The sequence below is a fragment of the Bubalus kerabau genome, chromosome 14 (genome assembly GCF_029407905.1).
Source record: "Bubalus kerabau isolate K-KA32 ecotype Philippines breed swamp buffalo chromosome 14, PCC_UOA_SB_1v2, whole genome shotgun sequence".
Taxonomy (NCBI): domain Eukaryota; kingdom Metazoa; phylum Chordata; class Mammalia; order Artiodactyla; family Bovidae; genus Bubalus; species Bubalus kerabau.
This window is the reverse complement of record NC_073637.1, coordinates 20143779-20162840: the sequence shown is the minus strand read 5'-3', so window position 1 is coordinate 20162840 and position 19062 is coordinate 20143779. Positions and strand designations below refer to the sequence as shown.

The 19062-nt window shown below is 37.3% G+C and overlaps 1 protein-coding gene across 4 annotated transcripts in view; it reads right to left on the bottom strand.

The window, feature by feature from the left end:
• Window positions 1–2496: 2496 nt before the first annotated feature.
• Window positions 2497–19062, bottom strand: part of HAS2 (hyaluronan synthase 2) — a 30290-nt gene continuing 13724 nt past the window's right edge. For 2 of the 4 annotated variants that reach the window (XM_055545937.1, XM_055545938.1), the window contains 3 exons: window positions 18051–18679; window positions 5625–5726; window positions 2497–4024 (listed from right to left, as the gene is read on the bottom strand). In XM_055545937.1, coding sequence (XP_055401912.1) covers window positions 3095–4024; window positions 5625–5726; window positions 18051–18677 — 1659 coding nt within the window. In that variant the 5' untranslated portion in view covers window positions 18678–18679 and the 3' untranslated portion in view covers window positions 2497–3094. The remainder of the gene's footprint in view (window positions 4025–5624; window positions 5727–18050; window positions 18680–19062) is intronic. The other 2 variants (XM_055545935.1, XM_055545936.1) reach the window with 1 other exon arrangement.

Here is a 19062-nt window from a genome sequence, read left to right as displayed (position 1 = left end):
GAGTGGGTTGCCATTTCCTTCTCCAATGCATGAAAGTGAAAAGAGAAAGTGAAGTCACTCAGTCGTGTCCGACTCCTAGTGACCCCATGGGACTGCAGCCCACCAGGCTCCTCCATCCATGGGATTTTCCAGGCAAGTGTACTGGAGTGGGGTGCCATATCTAGCTCTTTACATTAAAAGATTGCTGACCTCTAGTATAGCACCAGTGACATGTATCAGCAAATTACTGGGACTAGAATCATCACTATGTTGGTGTTCAGAGTGGCAGGAATGTTCATTGGCTATAGTGTTTTGTTCTTTCATGTAACTGTATGAAGGTAATGAAGGATTCTTAGGAAGCAAATAATAAAAAGAATTGGGAAATAAGATGAATTTGAGGGATAAATGGTAAAATTAATTACTATTAAAGCTCCTCAAACCAGGAAATGTTATTAGATGCCCCAACCCACTTTTTGAAAAAAGCAACATTTATTGTCCTTTTCCGATCATAAAAGCAATACATAATTAAGGTACTTGGAAATACAAAAAAACGTATACAGAATATAAATCGGTCATATTCCCATGAAATAACCATGTTTTAACATTTTTGTTTTTACAAAATCAGGGTATTATCGTACAAAATGGTTGTATTTTTAAATGTAACAGTTCTTCAACAGCCTCATATTCTCTAGGAACATTATGTTTAATGGGTAATTATAGTCCATTGTTTGGAAATGCCATAATTCATTTAATTATTACCCACATTATTAAATCTTAAATTAGGTTAAGATTTTGTTATTATTTGTAAATAATGCTATAACAAACTTGCCTATGATGTTTCTGAAATTTTTTTTTCCCACTATGATAGATTACTATAGTAAAACAACTTCTGTCTAAATTAGGGCTCTTTTCAGGGACAAGGCAGAAGATTCAAGAAAGACAAAGTTGTGTTAATTGGGACTGTCTCTCTCATTTTTCTAGATTCCCAACCATACCAACTCTAGAGATTTCTGCCTTCTGATTAATAACATTAAATGACCTCTCTAGTTGACTAACAATGTTTATATTTCTATATACCCCATTCTTAAATCCATACCCTTACAGTCAAAATAAAACATTGTTCTGTTTGAATTCCCCCTTCCCTTAGAATAAAAGGCAATAATCTTATCAAAAATATTTTATTTACAAAAAAATTCAATTATACTATACATCCTATACTGGAAATACATTGAATAATTGCTAAAATAAATACAGGCAATTAATTCAATCTTTTATAAGAATGAGAGAATCTGAATGTTATCAAGCTTAACTTAGAACATAAATAATTAAAAAGGCAAACTCAAGTTTTAGTCTCATTTAATGGCATGGTCTGTTTGTTTCCCACAAGCTCTCCAATCAGTGAGAGTCTATGTTGTAGAAGTTATGTACCTTTTTGTACTCTGAAGGTAGAACGTGCAGTTTTTTCTTAGGCAGGATGGATGGACTATAGATGTCTGTATTAAAAGGAAGCAGAAAGTTAGGAAGAACATGGTCGAATACTTCTCCACATTGCTGCTTCATCACAATGCTTTCCATGCGACTCTAAATTTGTTTTATTTTTTTTTTAACATGGGTCTACACAGTACCAGCTACAAGGTAAGATGGGTCATGCCAAAAGTCAAACTGGATAACTGAGGCCTCAGAGTAGCTAAATTAGCCAGGCTGAAGGTACCTGATCCCTCAATTTTTTATGTGTCAATTATTCTTGATAAACTATTAAACCTTGATATCATGTCTACTCTGTAGACACATTTATATAGGCCAAGAACAGAAGAGATGAAGCTATTATCTGTATAATTCAGAAAATATCTTCCCTAGAAAGCTAAAGAGGACACCTGGAGCTTGATTCTGCTGGTTTTGAATTTATATGCTTTATCCTTATTCTTTATCTCATTCACCCATATAAACCTCATACTGACATGCAAAGTAAACTAACAAGCTGGAGGAAAAAAAGGGAGGTAAAGTATGTTCCACATATAGACAGAATCCAGTGAATACAGGTCACAGAACAAAAGATGAACTGAATTGTATTTGTCCAAATTATACAGATAATTTTTCCCACATTCCTCTTTACTTAGCCTGGGAAAATACTGTGAGAATGTCCAAAGACTATCTTTGATAACCAGATTTTGTCCACTGCTGGATGCTTAGTATTTTTCAAGAATTAACATTCCCTTTTTCAATCTTTTGAAAAAATTGCACTTTCCTACCCCTTTGGCCTTGATTTTCAATGACTTCTTTGTACAAATAAGTATGAATTTCTACTCTTGAAGTGTGACAGGTGTATTGGCCTTTTCTAAAAGAAATTTTTTGAAAAGTTAAAACATTGAAAGTTCACTTTTTCACAGAAATAAACTATTCAATTTTAAAGGTAGAGAGAAACATTTTATTCTTTCTATCATGAACAACGTCAACCAAGCTTCACATTTTGGGTAGAAATCTTTTTAAGTAGGAATTTCTTAAGAACCTATTTTATTAAAAAAAAAAAAAGGAAAAACAGGTGTATTTTGGCAGAGAAGTAAAATATAAAATATGCAAAATTTGTTTTAAAATTGGCATACAAAAATTTTAAAACACAGTACAATTATATAAAAATACAGCACAGCCAACGGCCTGTAAAATTTCCTTTGGCATTTCATTTGGTAGAATTAAACAGAAAAAATCATTCTAAAAAAAAAAATTAGCTATCAACACAGTCCATAAGTTAGGTTGTATATGTTGAAAGAACTTTTCCTTGAGTTTCCAAAATCCTTTTCTTCCATGATAACCCACATAAAGCATGGCTAGTGAGGTATATAGGGCAAAACACTGTTAGGCGGATGTACAGTAAGGAAAAAGTGCATACACAAAGAATCTTCCCATTTTCATAGAAATATCAGGTTAAATCTGAGTTGTTCTTCTTGATGTATCATTTTCCTTTGGCAGAATTAAAATAAACCCATACAAATGTCTTTGTTCAAGTCCCAGCAGCAGCGATATGTCTCCTTTGGTGGCGTTATCTGACGCCACAATACCGTACAGTCCCTAGAGGAGCTAAGGTTTTGTGTGTCTGCAACTGCAAACATCAAACGTAAGATCATACATCAAGCACCATGTCGTACTGTTGTCCCTTCTTCCGCCTGCCACATTTATTGATGAGAACCACGTACAGTGTCAAAAGCATGACCCAATAGCATGCATAGAGCAACGTTCCAACAATTAAAACTGTCTGTTTGGATTCTGAGAATGGCTTTTTAGATTCCTTATAAATGGTGAAAATCACACCACCCAGGAGTATTGTAAACCAAACGGATACGGGAATGAGTCCTATGAAATTAACGACAATGGTTTTCCTTCCAGATGTGCCCCACCCAGCTTTGTTTATTGTTGCAATTGCAAACATCTTGGCGGGAAGTAAACTTGACATGTATAACACTGAGTAGAGGGACATGAAGACCATGACAATGTTTCCTCTAAGGCAGCTGGCAAAAGATGACTTTATGAGACCCACTAACTGGACAGTTAACAAGAAGAGGAGGATGTTCCAAATTTTACCCCTGTAGAAGAGCTGGATTACCGTGGCAATGAGAAAGAAAGGGAAGAACCCAGTGATGACAGCTTCATAGGTCATCCACAAGTGATGTTTATGAAACCACATCGCGTTGTACAGCCACTCTCGGAAGTAGGACTTGCTCCAGCGGGTCTGCTGGTTTAACCATCTGAGATATTCTATAGGTGTTTCAGTAAGGCACTTGGATCGAGCTGTGTATTTCGTTGCATAGCCCAGACTCAGCACTCGGTTCGTTAGATGCCTGTCATCTCCAAAACTACACTGGCTGCCCATAAATTCTTGATTGTACCAGTCTTCCACAAATTCATGCAGTAAGGAGTTTCTGTACATTCCCAGAGGTCCACTAATGCACTGGACACATCCGAAATAAGACTGACAGGCCCTTTCTATGTTAAAAGCCATCCAGTATCTCACACTGCTGAGGAAGGAGATCCAAGAATCATACTTGTTTAAAATCTGCAAGAAAAATAAAAGTAATTAAATAAAGGTAAGCCCCCTGATGCAAAGAACTGACTCATTGGAAAAAACTCTGATGCTAGGAAAGATTGAAGTTGGGAGGATAAATGAATGACAGAGGATGAGATGGTTGGATGGCATCACTGACTCGATGGACATAAGTTTGAGCAAGCTCTGGGAGTTGGTGATGGACAGGGAAACCTGGCATGCTGCAGTCCATGGGGTCACAAAGAGTCAGACACGACTGAATGACTAAACTGAATCCCCAGCTAAAAATACCAACAAAATCTGCACTATCGTGAGGTTACTACCTAGAGTCATGTTTGGTATTTTACTTTTCTATTTTGACTTCTTTCCTTTTTAACATGATTTTCCTTTACTTTCTTCACGTATTACTAGATTAACTTGATAAGTGGTGTGTATGTGTTAACACTTGTTGAAAATAACTTTTTTCTACTTCATCACTCCCTGTACTCTTTTGTTATGTTTTCTTTCTCTTGTTGTAACTTTGGGATTTTTTTTAGGCTTCAGTTCTCAGCCCTAAAATTATTCTGTCACTTCCCTTCCATCCAATATTTGAAGGTTTAAGTCCCATCTTCTTCTCTTTCCTACTCATCCAACCCCATTATTCTCCTTCCTCCCCAGCTTTAGCAATGCTAGTGATGAAGGGGTTTTTTCTGGCTTCACCTCAAAACTGGAATCCTGAAATAAGGCTCTACATAAAGGCTACTAAAATTATTAGCTTTACGGGAGGGCAATATTTCTTAATTCTCCTCCTCTGTCTCAATTCTGTTCCATTTTCATCTGGATTTTGTATGCTTTCTTTTTATCACCAGGGTATTTCTTTGTCCTTCCAGTTCATTTTCTTTGCCTTCACTAGTACCAAGCATTATCAATATGGGTTATACAGCAACATAATACCTACATTTAAAGTCAAAATTCCATGTGCTTCTCACTTTTTCCTAAAATCTAATTGTACTTTTGCAAAGGATTCACTTTAATCTTCATATATTTTCATATATTGTTTTCTCATTTCATAAATGTTAATCACCTTATTAATACTTCTTTCACTTAAAGTCTCCATTGATGGCAAATAATGGGAAATAAATAATAACTGGAAAATCCACTTCTTTGACTTTTTCTCTAGTATAAATTTGAATTGCAGTTTCTTTTTCCTTAGTTTACCCGATTTGGATTTTTGACAAGTCATATATTGCTCAGCTTTTAAATATAGATGTATATGGTATAGTAATAAAAACCACCCACTGCCATACCTCCATTTCTTAATCCTTGCACTAAATTCCAACATCATTTTACCAGAACATTAAGTTGTGGCTTAAGAAGATACAGCAGAAATTACACACTTACATTATATTTTATGTAACTTATGAGCTACTACATACATGTGTTACAACCTCCAGCTAAGCAAAGAAATCATAAATTACTTCAATTTAGATAATAGAAGAGGTAGTACAGTGGGTACAAGACACATTCTAATGTGTCTTAGTCTCCAGAAACAACACCTGGCACATAGTTTGGTGTATAATAAATATATATTCAAAGAATCAATGACTAAGGGTGCTACTAAAGCCATACACACCTGGACATCTCCCCCGACACCTCCAACCATGGGATCTTCTTCTAAAACTTTTACCATCTCCACAGATGATGCTGGGTCAAGCATGGTATCTGAATCACAAACCTGCAAAGAAAGTAAGAAATGAGTTAAAGAAAATAAGACAATGAGCATGCTCCATGTAGTCAAAATTGGACTCATATATATTATGCGTTCAGCCTATTGTCACAAGGCCTAAATAAGCGAGTATCATGTGGATGTAAGTTTGTTATATGATGGCCAATACAAAGAACTTGCAAACTCGGTATTTAAGCTAATGAAATTGCTGAAAAGAACAAATGAACTGATGACCTAGGCATGTGGTGAAAGGTGGTCAGCTTTTCCTGGTTCACCAAGGATGTACTCAATTTTGGCAATAAAAGTATCATATCCCTGATAACACCCTAGGTTTCCAGGTCTTGGAAAACACCTTGGGTTGGTCACCATAAATGTCTCTCCCTCTCTTTTTAATTGCCTTAATCAAGCTTTTAGATATCTTATTCCTCAGGTCTGAATGATGATGGGAAACTCCTATGGCAGTATTGATAAGAGGCATGTTTAAGAGTAATTATTTTTCTCTATTTTAATATGGTAATTAAGATAGGAAAGCAGTTCTTCTAAGGTGGGTTGTATAACTCTGAAACAAGATGTCCATTTGACCTGGACTTAGCAGATCACATTCCATCAGAAAGGAAAATCAAGCTTTTAAAGGTATTAAGTATTCATCTAGCTCTTTATATACAAAAGTAGATGAACCATGAACTTCCAGATGTTCAAGCTGGTTTTAGAAAAGGCAGAGGAACCAGAGATCAAATTGCCAACATCCGATGGATGGATGTAAGAGAGTTCATGAAAAACATCTATTTCTGCTTTATTGACTATGCCAAAGCCTTTGACTGTGTGGATCACAATAAACTGTGGAAAATTCTGAAAGAGATGGGACTATCAGACCACCTGACCTGCCTCTTGAGAAACCTGTATGCAGGTCAGGAAGCAACAGTTAGAACTGGACATGGAACAACAGACTGGTTCCAAATAGGAAAAGGAGTACGTCCAGGCTGTATATTGTCACCCTGCTTATTTAACTTCTATGCAGAGTACATCATGAGAAACGCTGGACTGGAAGAAACACAAACTGGAATCAAGATTGCTGGGAGAAATATCAATAATCTCAGATATGCAGATGACACCACCCTTACGGCAGAAAGTGAAGAGGAACTAAAAAGCCTCTTGATGAAAGTGAAAGAGGAGAATGAAAAAGTTGGCTTAAAACTCAACATTCAGAAAACTAAGATCATGGCATCCGGTCCCATCACTTCATGGCAAATAAATGGGGAAACAGTGGAAACAGTAGCTGACTTTATTTTTCTGGGCTTCAAAATCAGCGCAGATAGTGATTGCAGCCATGAAATTAAAAGATGCTTACTCCTTGGAAGAAAAGTTATAACCAACCTAGACAGCATATTAAAAAGCAGAGACATTACTTTGTCAACAAAGGTCCGTTTAGTTAAGGCTATGGCTTATCCAGTGGTCATGTATGGATGCGAGAGTTGGACTGTGAAGAAAGCTGAGTGCCGAAGAATTGATGCTTTTGAACTGTGGTGTTGGAGAAGACTCTTGAGAGTCCCTTGGCCTGCAAGGAGATACAACCAGTCCATCCTAAATGAGATCAGTCCTGGGTGTTCACTGGAAGGACTGATGTTGAAGCTGAAACTCCAATACTTTGGCCACCTGATTCAAAGAGCTGACTCATTTGAAAAGACCCTGATGCTGGGAAAGATTGAGGGCAGGAGGAGAAGGGGACAACAGAGGATGAGATGGTTGGATGGTATCACCAACTCGATAGACGTGGGTTTGGGTGGACTCCAGGATTTGGTGATGGACAGGGAGGCCTGGTGTGCTGTGGTTCATGGGATCGCAAAGAGTCAGACACAACTGAGCGACTGAACTGACTGAGATGTAAATTATCTTGAGCTTTTCTGTAAGTGCTAATTGTTATTCTGAAAAACAAACTTTATACAGGCCAAAAAAACAAAAGCAATTTTGCAAGCAAACCAATTACAACTTCAAGAAAATTTTTAGAATTTGTCTATACCCAAGAATGGCTCACAGAAGATTCTACTGGAGGCCAAACGTGCAGGATTACAAATAGTACTTTTTTTCCCAAGCTGATTTATGAACTTATTGAAAAATGAAACAGAAGAATAAAGGAGATATGAAGCCAAAATATTACCTGTATACTCATAACGCTGATATGGAAAATAGGGCTCATATCAATGCAGTAGCCAGTTTTATAATTATGTTCCCCAGAATTAGACTGATGTATCAATTCTGAACAGTACCTAAGTGGGACCAGTCTCCTCCTGAAGACACAGTTAATGGCCCTTTGAAAGGTATGGCTCCTTCGGAGTAGCCCACTCCAGAAGAAAGAAGGAGCTAGGCTACCCCTTATACCTTCCATACTCCCCAACCAGATTAAGTCACTTCTCTTAGGGAGGAATTAGTTATGCTATACCTGTGGATGGACATTCTTTCACATGATCAAAGAAAATCAGAAGTAGGGAAAGAGCTGTCACTTCTCTATTTCTAATTATATTAATAACATCATATCTTTTTCTGGAGAACTCAGCCAGGCCCAAGAAGATATAAAGTGACCAAACTTGACACACCATGAACCAGTTTAATATCCCCACCCAAGAAATAAAAGACATGATTGGCAGAGACCGGAGTGTTAGCTGCAGTTTCATTGTTTTTCTATGTCGTCTGGCTACATTTATTAATTTAATCAAGACTTAGTCTCTTTATTTATATCAAAAGCCAGTATTTTTACAGTTTTCTGAACTGATTTATAAAAATAGTAGGAATTTGATATACCAGTTGTGAATGAAAAAATATGAAAACAATTTTTAGAAGCCTGAACTCCTGGGGCTGGTGCACTGGGATGACCCAGAGGGATGGTATGGGGAGGGAGGTGGGAGGGGGGTTCAGGATGGGGAACACATGTATACCCATGGCGGATTCATGTTGATGTATGGCCAAACCAATACAGTATTGTAAAGTAATTAGCCTCCAATTAAAATAAATAAATTTATATTGGGAAAAAAAAAAAGAAGCATGAACTCTTGAGTTAACTGGAGAAGGAAATGGTAACTCACTCCAGTATTCTTGCCTGGGAAATCCCATGGACAAAGGAGCCTGGCAGGCTACAGTTCATGGGGTCCAAAGGGTCAGACACAACTGAGCAACTGAGTATGCACACACTTTTGAGTTCAAAGAGATTTTCTGTGTTTAATTGCAGGAGACCCTCACATATAAAACTAGAAAATCTCAAAACTTTTTAAAATGTATGTTGCTTAATTTTACTAATAGATTTTTCTGAAAAAATTAATATATATTAAATATTATTGGTGAAAACAATTTAAATGTATTATTGAAACTTATAATTTAAGGAGTATGTAGGGTATCCAAAATTACAGAAATGAAATCACCTATCTAAACTCAGTTAGCTATATGAAAGTTAATTTTTGAATTTTTATATTACTGTCCCTATTTAGAAACATGCTTTTCTAAATAACTTCTTGCCCCTTTTGGGTGAGTGGGGGTACATTCTATTTTGGTCCAGCATGGTCTGACTTATTTTAGAGGAGGAAAAAATAGACAGCAGCTAGGCATTAGTATTCCATTAAAAAAACAGAATTTTGCTAATACTTGGATTTGTATCCAAGCATCCAAAGCCTCAGAAACCTAAACGAATTCTTCCAATAGCAATGTTTTTCCACTCTCTTGCCTTGTTTATCACTGTTTTGTAAATATACGGTTATAAGCCTGGCAGGCCAGTCACTAGAGTAGTAAAAAGTGAAGGCAGAAGTTCAACCCAACTTTCAACCTCTCAGCATCCAGAGCTTATGGCCACACCCACCTCTATTGGCTCAAGCTGGGAAAGGTAAAACCAGAAAGCTAAAAATAAGACTAAAAACAACAGGAAGGCAGCAATCTAGAATTAATGTTTAGGTAACTCCTCCTGCTTGCGAGCAGAAAACAAGCCAAGGGAACTGCCTCTCTGAAATGACCAAACTGGAACCAAACTTCTGAGGTTCTGCATATTTAAGTTGGTCCCACCCCTCCCAATTTACAACAGCAAAGTGCCAGAAGTTCTCTGAGAGAGATTGTTCACATGGTGAATTTAACTGTCAGAAGTGAAAGCTCTCAGAAATCCCTTGGGAGGGGTTTGTTATAGTGGGATTAAAGAGTTCTTTATAGAAGTTCAGTTTCTGGATGTTATTTGGTGATAGAATGCCAACCAGAAAACCACCATCTACGACAGTCTGTGAAAGCAAGTATGTTCATGGACATAATAGTATTGATTTGTTTGTGTGTAAAGGCTATAACGCTAGCCCTTCTTGAAACCAGTCCAGTAGAAACAGGATTTCTAGCTGTCTCTTCACCAATTAATAACAAGCGTATAACTTCACAAAGGTTGGCTGTTTAGCTCTGGGCTAGAAGCTGTGGGGGAAAATATACCAGTTCATGAAGAGCTTAACTGGACACTGGGGAAAACCACAGGACATGATCTGCACACAGGAAACTGAGAACAAATCAACTGTCTTTCTGTCCACCCTGAATGTATCATTCTAATTTGTTTAAATTACATGATTCCCAGTCATAATATTTCTCACTGGGAGATATGGAAACAAGGCAGCCACCAAATTTTGATTAAAATGAATGGAAAATGTGAAGAAAGAAGATGTTATGGGGCGGAACCAGCCACCTCAGTCATAACCACAGAATCATCAGTTAAAGTGCGTAAGGCCATGGCTCCCCCTCCATCCGTGCTCAAGCCAAGAGTTAGGGCTGCCCCTCTCTGCATGCCTACAACAGGAGTTGCAAACTAAGGTCTAAGAATCAAGTCAGCCTTGCCACCTGTTTTGGGAAGGTCTATGAGATAAATGATTTTTATCTTTTTAAATAGTTGGAAAAAAAATTTGTGACATATGGAAATAATATGAAATTCAAATTTCAGTGTCCATAGATAAAGATTTATTGGAACTCAGTCACGCACATTTAGTTTCATATTATCTATGAATGCTTTCACACTAAAACAGCTAAGCTGAACAGTTACAACACAGACCATATGGCGTGCAAAGCCTAAATTTACCATCAGGTGTTTTACAAGCAAACTTTACCAACCCTGGGCCTCAAATAATTGGTTGCAGGAGAGTTCTCTGTCATAAAAATTTTTTAAAAAGTAGAGATAAAATATGTCCTAAGCCCCAATTTTAATTCTAGTCGATTTTTAAAAAAGATTTCCTCCATCTCCACGTGTTATAATTAGTAAGAGCAAATGCATAAAAAGTATAAAATACTAATAAACTAGATCTTCTTTAGCCAAGATTTGCCAGATCTTGATTTGCCAGATTTGAGGATATTTGAGCAAATATCCTCAGAATCAAGAAGCCTCAATTAAATAGTGAGTCCTATATCTCACTTCTACGATTTTCTGTAAGTCATAGTGGAGTAAGACACCAAATAGAAAAGTACCTTGTAATTACAAAGGATCATAGGGAAGTATACCATTCATTGTTCATTGTTCAGACACTAAGTCATGTCTGACTCTGTGACTCCATGAACTGCAGCACGCCAGGCTTCCCTGTCCTCCACTATCTCCCGGAATTTGCTTAAACTCATTTGTACAGGATAATAACCTTCAGACTTTTATACTGTAAGTAAACCCACACCTAAAAGAGCATGGCAATCTTTACCACAAATAGATTAACTCGATAGAGAGAATCTCTAAAAGGAACAGGAAAATTGACTACATATTAAGAATCTCTTATCACAGTGAACAAATTTAAATGTCTGGAATTATCCATAATAGGTATAGACTATCATTGTCCATTCATAACTTATCAGACTATAAATCCACTCAAGCTTACTTCACTTAACATTAATCTACCTCACCACAGTTTAAATAAAACTCTCCTGTTACATCTTCTATTAAATGTCTTTCAAATTCTGACTCAGGTCTAAAACGCCAAGTTCCCCATGTTTCAGCTTTTTAAAAAAACATATTTCCTTTCAGACTGACTGGTGGATTCTCCATATCTGCCTGCTCCAAACCACTTCAAAGGGCCCTGAGAGTTACGCAGCAAGAGGAAGTCTTAATTTTTTAGGCTGCCTTCAATGAGGAAACAAGGTTGAAAATAAATCCAGACCCCTACTGTTGCTACTGCCTTCATCCTCTGTCTGCTTATAAGGCTCAACCCTTTCTTAACCTTGACCCTTCATCTTAACCTGGATGCAGCGATACTATTTATTGCTATTATGTTTGAAATTTACCTTTGGTCAGGATCCCACTATAACTTTCCCTTCGACAACTTAACCACATAGTAAATGGAAAGACCCTCCTACCCTGCCTCCCTCAGGCCATTGCCTGAAAGAAGTCAGCCAGAATTCTGAAATTCCCCAGTAGTTATTCACTAGCAAACAGAAGACAGCGTTAGGCCCCTGAACTCATTAACAGTACAATGCCAGAGTAAACATACTACTGCAAAGAAAGTGTCATGCAAAATTTGTCTGGAATCAGACAAATGGGAGTCTCAATCCACCACTGACCAATTATATTTACTTGTACTAGCTTTGTAGCCTAAACTCCTTACCTTACCTTTATAAGTCTACATTTCTCAGTTGAAAAATAAGGATAAGTCAATCCACCTAGCAATTTGTTGTAATGGAGAATAAACTAGATACTGTATGTACAGCACTTATAAGGGTTAGCTCATAGTACATGCTCAATAAAAAGAAGTGATAAATTGGGACTTCCCTGGGATTCTAGTGGATAAGAATCTTCCTTGCAATGCTGGGGACCTAGGTTCGATCTCCGGTCGGGGAACTGAGGTCCCAGAGCCACCAACAAAAATCCTGCATGCTGTAGCTAAGACCTAATGCAGCCAAATAAAAGATCAAAACCAGAGGCAAAAAGGAAGAACACTAGTCCAATGAAGGAAAGAGTCCTTCTTATCATTACTGTAAATAAGCCAAAACTCAGAGAGCAGAAACTAATGCTTAATCCAACATCCCAACAAATTTAAGTTAAACAAGTTGGATTATTGAGCAGGCACCATGAAAGTCCTTAGATTGGGCTGTCTGCTAGGGGAAAAGATTAGAGAGCAGTTTATGGCAGACTGTGAGTGGCAAAAAGAAAATCATAACATCTAATAATTTTAGGACTGAAAAGACCTTTGAAGTTAATCCATGAAACCAATCTAGGAAAAAATAAATGCCCTCAGAAAATAAACTTTCTTTTGGGAAAGGGACTGGGGATGGGTAGGATTATTCTTTCTTATGGTAATTTGGTTTACAGTAAAAGATCTCAATATAGCCAATAGGAAGCCTCTAAATCATAGACACCTAAACAATTTGGTTGTTATTTGTTGCTCTTTGGTAGAATATGTTACCCAAACTGGTTTAAAATATTTGCCTTCAGGCACCCTAGAATATTTATTTAAGGTGAAAAAGTAGTCATTTGGTTATTCTCTTGTCTTTTTCAGGCAAGTTTATACATGAGTGAAAGTTATAGACGGTGCAAAAGCAAAGGTGACAAGCTAGCTGGAAAATGAGAAACCAAATGTTGTCACCTCTAAGACTTAAGCCAAGAAACACCCTTTATTACAAGTGGTTGGAATTCCCATTCTAAAGAAGGGAATCAGGAAATTGCATAACGGTATCCTTAAATAAGAGTCTACAGTCAAGAACCTGACTTTGGGGAAAAGCGTAGATTAAAAATGAAAGGAAAAGTCTAATGATATACTCTTGCAAAGCATTAGGTAGGTTGCTAGGAAATTAAGACAGCCCTAACTGGAGTCTTGAGCTGGAAGTGATCTCAGAAATCATCTGTTGTACCAGTTGAGGCCCATAGCAAGTAATCAGTTAAATCAAGAATTCAGATTTCCCCATTTTTATGTCAATGTGCTCTTAATTTCATCCTCTGAAATGAAGAGCATAAAGTCGCATTAACATTCTCAACAAGTCCCAACAGAAATTTTCAGAAAATAGGAACCAATCAAATGTTATACTCCGTCAATTCTCATTATCCATGGTAGTTTATGCGCTACAAAGTTTCCATGAACAATGAATTAGCATACATCAGAAAATTGCTTCCAGCAGAAGTACAGAAGAGTTAGGTTCCTCACAGCCTCTGGTCACAACAGTTTTGCCTAGTGATCAATACCTAAACTTGTTTTACTTGTGTTTATTTGGGTCACCTTATTTAATATATATTGTTGATTTGTTCACATTGAACTCATGTCCAGCAGCACTGTAACTCAGTTCGCAGTCTTAGTTTCCTGACCAGAGACTGAACTTGCGCACTTGGTGGTGAAAATGAGGAGTCCTAACCACTGGCCCGCCAGGACATTCTGGTTAACAGCCTTTGTTCAGAACACTTTGTTCAGGCAGCACTTCACTTCAGGAACACTGAAATAGCTACATCACCAATAAAAAGCACAGAGATGTGAAAAGCATGTTATTAAATAGACTAAAGAAGTTGCCTGTTTACAGTATAAAAGTTGAAACAAAAAGGCTAAGCATAATCTTGTTTGACCTCAGTTGGAAATATTTACATCAGGTGACTCGTTTTTTTTTTGCCCCTTTGAGCATGTCTGTAAACAATCACAAAAGCACTGCAACTATTGATCTTGGGGTAATAAATACATTTTTATTCATTAGGCTAATTTGCAAACACCAAATCCATGAACAATTAGGGTCAACTCTACTATCAGGAATGATTTAATTTTCCTATTCTCCTTCACAAAAGAATTTTGGATAGCAAGGGTATTGCCAGATTAAATTAATAATAAAATTGCTTCCTATAATCTTCCCTTTGGGAAAATGCTCATACTTATTGTATATTTTTAACCTGGGAAATTTTTAATAGAGACATCAGATGATACTGGTTTTTTTTTTTTCTTTCCTTTGTCACATAAACTGGTAGCTACTTATGTGATAATATCCATGTTCAGTGAAAAGAGAGATGATTATCAAATCTAGATGTCAAAAGATACTTTAAAAGTGTTCTGATTTTGCAGTAAATACAAAAGGCAAGTGTGATATAATCTCAAAATTGTTTTTAAAATAAGGAAAAACAGAAAAGTATATGCTGAAAAATATTAAATTTGATAATCTATACATGGGTCAGGTATTTGCTTCAGATTATTTTTCTTTATCATTTAAGTATATAACTTATTTACAATGTTTCAGGTATACCACAAAGTGATTCAGTTATAAATATATACCTATGCATTCTTCCCAGGTTCTTTTCCATTATAGATTATTATAACATGTTGAATATAGTTCCCTATGCTATACAGTAGGTCTTAATTATCTTTAATATATAGTAGGTTATCTGTTTATCCCAAATTCCTAATTTCTCTCTCCCATCTCTGTTGCAGAGATGATTTTAGTTTTGCTCTTTGCACTTTTCTACATCTTTGAAAGTTTTTCCAGAAAATACACTGATTGAAAATTAAGAAAATCTTCCTTATTCTCCTTTTTTCTCATTCCCTATACATTATTTTCTGTTATTTTTCTGCTTGTCTATCTTCTCATCTCTGGAAGCAGCCACTAGCATCACAGATGAATTTCCTACCACACTGGGCTTGTCTTAGACTAAAGCTTCCCTAAAAATTCCATGTTGGCACTTATTATTTGAGATATAAAGAGGTGATAACCAATAAAGCCTTGTTCTGAAAGAGGGAGCCAACCCACAAAGCTCAGAAGTATGGGTAGAAAGGTTAACCTTGAGATAGGGGGTGAGGCTGGAGACCCTTGAAATTGTAAGCAGAAGACAGTCAGGTCTTGACAGCCTTCAGAGCCCATGCTTTTGCTGTTCTCTTTTGTAGGAGGCAAAATCATCTGTTTGTAGTTAAGCAGGGAGGAGTTTGGGTAAGGCCCTGGGAGAGTGACAAAGATATGAAATAACAGACACGAGAGGAATAAGCAACACATCTATTCAAGATCAAGTGAAAAGAGTGCTGATGAGTGCTGAGGATCCAGCTGCAACTGGAAGCCAATCATTTTGGCCATCTCTCTGCACACTTAAGCAGTGTCCTCCAGCCAGGTTAGCAAGTATGAGCAGATGGTCAATTTCTTCCCCTAGTTCCCATTCTCTCTTGTGTATTAGCACCTGAATGTTGCTTCCTTCCATTCCTAACCAACTTGAACTCCACATCCAAGTACTTGGAATGCTCAGGAGCCAAAAACCTTGACTCCTTTCCCCCTTGGTCTTCCTGGGGCTTCTGCTCTGCAATTCTTGGACCCTGGGTCAGTCAGAAGAAAGGATGAGAATACTATATTAGAGTGAATTTCACATAATTTCTGTTTTTATAGGGCACGAATGGTTAAAATAGCAAGGGATCTGATGAAGGAAGCATGGCAGGATAGAGTTTACTGGTTTCAGAATTCCAAAAGATTTTTTACCCTCCTTTGAGTGCTCTGAATGGACCCTAAGGCTCAGGAGGATTCAGGGTCCAGTTAACAGCTGTTGCTAGGGTCAGTCTATCTGGACATATCACGCTGAAGGAAGGAAAGTTCTCAAGCCTGATTAGGGCACGAGCAAAAAGTCTATTCTAACATTTTAAATTTTGTATTATTTTTTCCTGGACAGGCCCAAGTCAAGTTGCCAAGGATACAAACAAAATTCCAAACAAAATGATGGGAGAAGGGGCTTTGGGAGAAGCAGGTTAAAAAAAGAAGAAGAAAAACTACACAATGACGTGTTGATTAGAAAGGACAAACGTAAATTGTTTTAACTAGAATTAAAGGCAAAACATCAAAACAGATGTTTTCTCATTTTAGGGCCAGAGCTTCATTCTTCAAATCTTCTGTAAGGTCCCTAGCCATCCTTTATAAAAGTTTTATCTTATCCTCTCATCTGGTCATGTATGTAAAATGTCTCGAGTTAACTAAATCAGCCTTATTTGCAAAAGTTTTAGAAAATAGGAGACACTTGGGGGTTGAAATCAACTCCCTAGAAGAGAGATTTACACAGATGGTATAAACTGAAGAAATGTTTCAAATTATTCAACTATTAGTGAAATTAACAACTGACATGTTAATTAGCAATTCAAATTACTATAATTTGCATAATGACTACATAATATTATTAAAGCATTTGCTGTTAATAGAGTATTATTTTTTATATGATTAATAGCAAATGCTTTAATAGTATGAACAATGCCATTATCAGCAACTTTGGCTAAGCCCCTTTGGATTCATAATTTGAAATCTTATCTGAAATCCCTTGAGAGATTGGTATCCTCTAACCAGGTAACCGAGATTTGGGAGGTGGTCCTGCTCAAGGTCAACCAGCTACTAATAACTGGGACTAGAATCTCAGTCCAGTGCTCATTTCCGACCCATTACTCAGAGACCCAGTGGGCATTACTCTGTGTTAATAAATTGCCCTAAAATATATGATGGATCTTCCAAAAACAAGGGTTTCATGTTTAAGAGAAGAGGAAGAGTGTCGAATATATATCTGAAGTCAGAGAACTTCTCCTTTCTCAGTATTATTGTGAACAAAGTCTAACTTAAATATCTGCAGAAAATTACAACCAGAAAAATCACAGGAGCCCTACAAATGTTCTAAAGAAGCAAGCTTCGGTGAGAACTAGAAGAGAAAAAACCCTAGAGTTAGCAGTCAGGAAATTAATGAAGAGACAGAGCCTGTCTAATTTTCATGCAAGCAAACACCATCACAAATGCTTTCAAAGGTCAAGTTGCAAGGAGTGAGGTAATGCTGTTTGGAGAGTGAAATAAACATGACTTAGATTTTGTTCTGAGAAGGTTGGGTTGTTTTTTTTTTTTGTCTTGTTTTTGTTTTCCTTTTCCCCTTTTCTTTTCTTTTTCTTGGTGTCTTACTTTTGAATTTCTATACTTTCCAATTAAAATTTTCATTGCCCCCATTTTGCCTAGCTTCTGTGAAAAATATTTTATAGCCTTCCTTTGGTCCTGCAGATTTTCTCCAGCTCCTTCTGCTGGGGCACACACGATTTTCTTACATCGCTGGAGAGTTTAAGAGTGTGGAAAATGATGTTGGAATTGATTTGGCAGAACTAAGGGGGAAGAGAAGGAAAGGGAGAGGAAGAGAAGGAAGGGTCTCCTGTTCAAAATAATCTTCACTTCCAACCAAACACATTGCATGAAGTAAGCATTTTCATAGATAGTTTTAACTGTTTCACAAGAATTTTTTTTTCTCTCTTTCAGAATGTGCTTTCAACAGTCATGCTGTTTTCAGATGAACTGAAAGAAGTACTTGTCCAGAAGGGACAAGGATGGGCTATAGCATATGACTGGAGAGATACAAAAGATGCTTTATTTAAATGTATGTTTGTCCTGGCAGATGTGGAGACCTACCTGTACATAATCCACACTTCGCCCCAGTGCTCTGAAGGCTGTGTACATGACTTCTCTTTTTCCACCCCATTTTTGCATGATGCAAATACTCTTGTTGGACAAGACCAACTGGGTGACATGCTGTGAGCTTTCTTTGTGTGACTCATCTGTCTCTCCAGGACCCTTCACATGGTAGTTGTTCTTCCAGATATAAGTGGCTGACTTGTCCCTGCCCATGACTTCACTGAAGATGTCCATCATGTAAAGGTCATCTTCCGAGTTTCCATCTATGACCATGACAACTTTAATTCCGGGGTAGGTTAGCCTTTTCACAGATTGCAAACATTTCCGCAAATAGTCTGGATCTTCTTGATATGCAGCAATGCAAAGAGCAACAGTTTTGTTCAACTTAATGGGTGTTTCTAGAGATTTTTTCATTTTCCGGTGCTCCAAAAAGGCAAACAGGCTTTGGATGATGAGGTGTGATGCTAAAAAGGCACCATACAGTCCAAAAGAGAAATAGTAATTATCTGTTTGGATAAATTGGTAGCCAACGATATAAGCAGCTGTGATTCCAAGGAGGAGAGAGACTCCAAAAAGTGTGGTTCCAATTATTCTCAGGATACATAGAAATCTCTCACAATGCATCTGTAAAAATAACCACATGATACACTTGGTTAACCACTCTTGTCCCACACTTCTTTATATACAGGGTACCACAGGGAGCACACTGGTTCCAAGTGTTCTAACCCTGAGTTTCTCACTTAACTAGTTCAGTGACTTTCTGCATCTCAGTTTAGCATCTCATTGGTAAAAGAGAGATAAGAATGTCCTTTTGGGGACTTCCCTCGTGGTCCAGTGGCTAAGGCTCTGCATTCCCAATGCAAGGCACCCAGGTTCGATCCCTGGTCGGGGAATTGATCCCACATACCACAACTAAAACTCGATACAGCCAAATAAATGATCTGGAAAAATAAGTGTTTAAGAAGAAAAAAAAAAGAATGTCCTTTTGGCACACCTCAGAGGATTCTTT